The sequence below is a fragment of the Cryptomeria japonica genome, chromosome 2, assembly GCF_030272615.1.
Source record: "Cryptomeria japonica chromosome 2, Sugi_1.0, whole genome shotgun sequence".
Taxonomy (NCBI): domain Eukaryota; kingdom Viridiplantae; phylum Streptophyta; class Pinopsida; order Cupressales; family Cupressaceae; genus Cryptomeria; species Cryptomeria japonica.
In genome coordinates this window covers 147,097,746-147,102,131 of record NC_081406.1, presented here as the reverse complement: position 1 = coordinate 147,102,131, position 4,386 = coordinate 147,097,746, and the positions used below count along the sequence as shown (strand labels likewise).

The window sequence follows — 4,386 nt, the reverse complement described above, 5'->3', positions numbered from 1 at the left end:
CCATGGATTAAACTATTCTATTGTATCTTGACATCAACTTTAGAGAATTTGTTGCAGTCTTAGGGAACTGTTTTTTTAACAAAAAATCTTGTTCACCAAGTTACAAAGGTTGATTGGATGAAAATATAAGAAGTTGTCCACTCAATCCTTTTTTGGGATAAGAGGTAAAAAAGAATAATTTAATTCCTTAAGCAACCACTCTTGAAGAACTCCCTAGGTACAACAAAATAGTCATCATCATAATATCCCAATACAATTGAAAGAAGAAATGAGGAAATCCATTAAAATTGGGGGTTTTACTTCCCTCAGAGTTGAAAGAAGCCCATTTCATTTATTCCTTGAAAATAGTCTTTATCTTGCTCATCAACAATGAGGGGGTCAAATTTAGGACATCACATTGAGTTCTCAGATCAAAAACAATATTTTTCATGAAGATATTTTTGATGCTCTTAAGGAAATAAGTATTGTGCTTTTTATAAGGACCAAAGTATTAGAATTAATTGACCTAGACACACATTTGAGCTATATTTGTAAACTCTAAAAATATTTAAGAAAAAAACTTATTATAAGTGACAATAATAAAAATAATTGCATTTGGCTCAAGCATTGTTATGGACGAAATTTCCTCAAAGATTAAACCTACCTAGATGCAATGAATGCTAAGTAGATATTCATTCCCATGATAAATCTAGATTTTTCTTAACCACTACTAATGAAATAAAGATCAATAAAATTGACTAAAAACTATGTATCTAAATTCTAATTTAAAACATCACATAATTTATACACTATCAAAAGCACCACCTACTTAGACACCAACCACCCACTGTAATGAAAGTCAACCTTGTTTTATTTGATTCCTTGAAATGGCCATGAATTACACTTTTACCTTGCTTTATAAAATTATTCCTCAACCCAATTTTTCCAAAAGTTTGATGAAGAATTCTCATAAAAACCAATCGTAATCTTTTAGAAAAATAACTTTATATAAATGACACTAATAAAAATAACTACCTTGGGCTCAAGCATTGTTAATGATAGAACTTATCGAAAGATCATATCTACCTAGATGCAATGAATGCTTAGTGGAGATTCATGCTCATGATAGATTTTTGTTAACCATCACTCATAAAAGTTAGATATCTGAATTCAAATAAAACATCACAGAATTTAACACACTATAAAAGACACCACCTACTTAGACACCAATCACTTCCATTAGTAAGAACAAGTTTGCTCCTTACATCAAAACACAGACTACCTTTTTCCAACACGAATAGAATTTCCCCAAAGATCAAACCTACCTAGATGCAATGAGTGCTAAGTAAAGACTAATATTCATAATTGATAGATTTTTGATAATCACCACTCATAAAATCAACTAAAAACTCTTATCCAAATTCTAATAAAACATCACATAACTTAACATAACAGTGTAAAAGACACCACCTACTTAGACACCACCACCTCCATCAAAAAGAACTTTGCTCCTTACTTCAAAGTGCAGGCTATCACGTTCCAATGGGAATGTATATCATCTTAATGCCGCAGTTTTACTTCATTCTCAATGAAAACTCCACTTGTAGAACAGTTATCTTTGGATTGAACAACCTAGGAGAGAACCTACTTTCTCTTACTGCAATTCACTTTATCTTAAACAATTGCAGGCCTGAATTGCTAGAAAGTTGTAGAAAATCTGTATTCAGCCGAACGCGTTGACCTGCACTGTAGAAAATCTGTATTCAGCCGAACGCGTTGACCTGCACTGGAGCATACTATTTTGACTTGCTCAAGTCTTTTAGGTTTTATATTTGTTTATTCATCGTGTCATTCCATCTACTGAAAAACGCTGAATAATGCCATTTGGAATGGCCGCCGATTCAAAATTTAGGTATATTTTGCTGTTGCCAACATTAAATCGGTCAACGCTGCCCATGTGTAAACTACCCAAATGTTACGTGTGAGTAAAATAGTCCACAAAATCTTTTGTAAGATTTGGATTACTCTTCCGACACGGAGAGCTGCAAATATAAATAGAAGAACCAACAGCCAACCAGTAGCTTGTGATAAACAGAACTTTCTTGAGACTAAGGAAGAATTTGGGCCTTTTAAAATGAAGAGGTAGAAACATAAACAGTAGAGAATACATTTGTTTTCCTTACTGTTGAAAAAAGTGTAAGTTTGGGAGGTATTATATAGTGTAGCTTCTATGTATAACCCACAAGAGGAGCAGATCAGGAAAGGCCCATGGACTGTAGAGGAGGACATGTTGCTTGTCAATTATATAGCTTTTCATGGTGAAGGCCGTTGGAATTTTCTGGCCCAAGCTGCAGGTGACACCACTGTCTAGGGAAAGTTTTTCAAGTTCTGATTAATATAAGCCACCACTAAATTCATAGAAAATGTCTTAAGGAAGGTTAATTTTACAGTATTGAGCTACTTGAGAACTCGTCCCTTCTAAATTACCAGTTATCTCTGTGTTGAAGGAAATGAAATGCATGTGTTTCATTGTTTATTTTGTAGTCTTATAGAATGCAATTATCAACAAAACGATGGGTTTGTACATAAGATCGAAAAACAAGATCAAAAGCACTCATGCAGTTAAATTTAGAAACATTTCAAACAATTATCATGATATGTGAAAATTTCATGTCCTTAAGGAATTTTTATGTTTAGAGGATCCAATTATCTGAACAACAATGTATATTTTGTTGGTGGGTATTTTAGAGATAAATGAAGTTTGATATGAATTTCTTCATTCATAGATATAATGGAAAGGAATTTGTTCATTCATTGTTGTACTGAGGTTTAGGAAGAACATATTTGTTTAACTCTCTTGTATCACGTATTGCTCACTCTATTTTTCTCCACTCTCCTTTCTTAGCTTCTCCTCTCCTTTCCTCTGCGTATTTAGATTTATAGGAAGTTGCTATGGTTGATACTTTGTCTAACTTCACCTCAAATTTATGAATAGCACATGTACTTGAGAATAGTCTAGGTGCTTTCTTTCAAAATCCTTGTAATCACTTATGTAAAGACTGATTTTGAGGTTTATTAACCAGGGCTGAAGAGAACTGGGAAGAGCTGCAGGCTGAGATGGGTTAACTATCTACGGCCAGATCTTAAGAGAGGAAACCTAAGTCCAGAAGAAGAACGCTTGATCATAGACCTTCAAAGCCGTTGGGGTAACAGGTCAGAAATAGATTCTATTGCTCCTTAATAATTTTCTGTAATGATTGAGTTATTAGAAACGATATGGTGCATGAATAGTATTGTGAATTATGCTTCCAATAAAGTCTAAAAGTGGTAATTTTGTAGTTGTCTGGCTTTGGGTTTTTCACTCACAATGATCCTTTTGCTTTGAAGGTGGTCTCGAATTGCCAGGTATTTACCTGGTCGAACAGATAATGAGATCAAGAACCACTGGAGGACAAGGATTAAGAGAAAACTGCAAAGAGAAAACGGTGGAAATCGATTTACCCAATACTCTATTTATCCCACCTCTATGCCAGATCCAATATTCCTTCAGCAAAACAATGGATTAATGAAAGATAGGACACCACAGACTAGCCTGCATCAAACACTCAACAAGCCAGTTTTTCATTTTAACGAAGAACAAAAGGAGGAGTTTTCACTAGACCATTCTAATTCAATTACAATCTCAAATGGAGTGGAGAAGTCGGCGGATAGCTGTGGACTTCTTGAGGATATGACTATGCCCTTTGAAGTGGACTCCTTCGACGCGTTGTTCTCTGAACTTTATGTAGATGCCATGGAAGTTGGTGAAATGTCTAAATTCACAGACTGTAAATTTGGGTCGTGTTCTTATCCTCATCCATACCCATCTATGCCCTCGCCTGATAGATTTCAAATGGAAGCTCTGTTACCATGGGCTTACCAAAGTTGAGAGCTTATTTTCAGATGGTTCATTTACTTATTGATGATTGTTTGTATTGTAATGAAAGACAAACTTGTTTCATTCGATTCCTTGCAGTGGCCATGAATTGCACTTTTTCCTTTAACTTTTTCTTTTAAGGAATTATAATATGGAGACTTTTTTTAAGTTCTAAAATGAAATTTAGAAACTTTTTGGATGTACTTAATGTTACGGGAGAAACTTAAGAGAATTTTGGATGTACTTAAACTTTAAGGAGAAAGTTCTTAAAATTTTGTGAGAAGAGAATCTAAAGAGAAAAGGTTCAGCAAAGGTTAAAGACATGAAATTTCTAATGTTTATGGTAGTTTGAATATTTTTGGATTAGATTATGTGAATATTTTTTTTTATCAAAGTTTTAGTTTATATTTATTTTTGGATTAGATTATGAGAGTTTTTTTCTTATTTTCATTTATACAACCCACTTTAAGCTTTGATATGGTTAGGTAGCT

The 4,386-nt window shown here is 33.7% G+C and overlaps 1 protein-coding gene across 1 annotated transcript; it reads left to right on the top strand.

Annotated features, from left to right (window-relative positions):
* Positions 1-2,086: 2,086 nt before the first annotated feature.
* On the top strand, positions 2,087-3,907 carry LOC131071317 (transcription factor MYB57). Its single transcript, XM_058007108.2, has 3 exons — positions 2,087-2,333; positions 3,063-3,192; positions 3,367-3,907. The coding sequence occupies exons 1-3, from the start codon at positions 2,210-2,212 to the stop codon at positions 3,905-3,907; spliced, it is 795 nt and encodes a 264-aa protein (XP_057863091.2). The 5' UTR covers positions 2,087-2,209.
* The last annotated feature ends 479 nt before the right edge of the window (positions 3,908-4,386 follow it).

What these genes read in the sequence shown, in the direction of transcription:
- LOC131071317 (XM_058007108.2), top strand. Translation starts at nt 2,210, where the DNA reads ATGTATAACCCACAAGAGGAGCAGATCAGGAAAGGCCCATGGACTGTA. An exon ending in TTTTCTGGCCCAAGCTGCAG is followed by an intron (nt 2,334 to 3,062) that starts GTGACACCACTG and finishes TTTATTAACCAG; the next exon opens with GGCTGAAGAGAACTGGGAAG. An exon ending in CAAAGCCGTTGGGGTAACAG is followed by an intron (nt 3,193 to 3,366) that starts GTCAGAAATAGA and finishes TTTGCTTTGAAG; the next exon opens with GTGGTCTCGAATTGCCAGGT.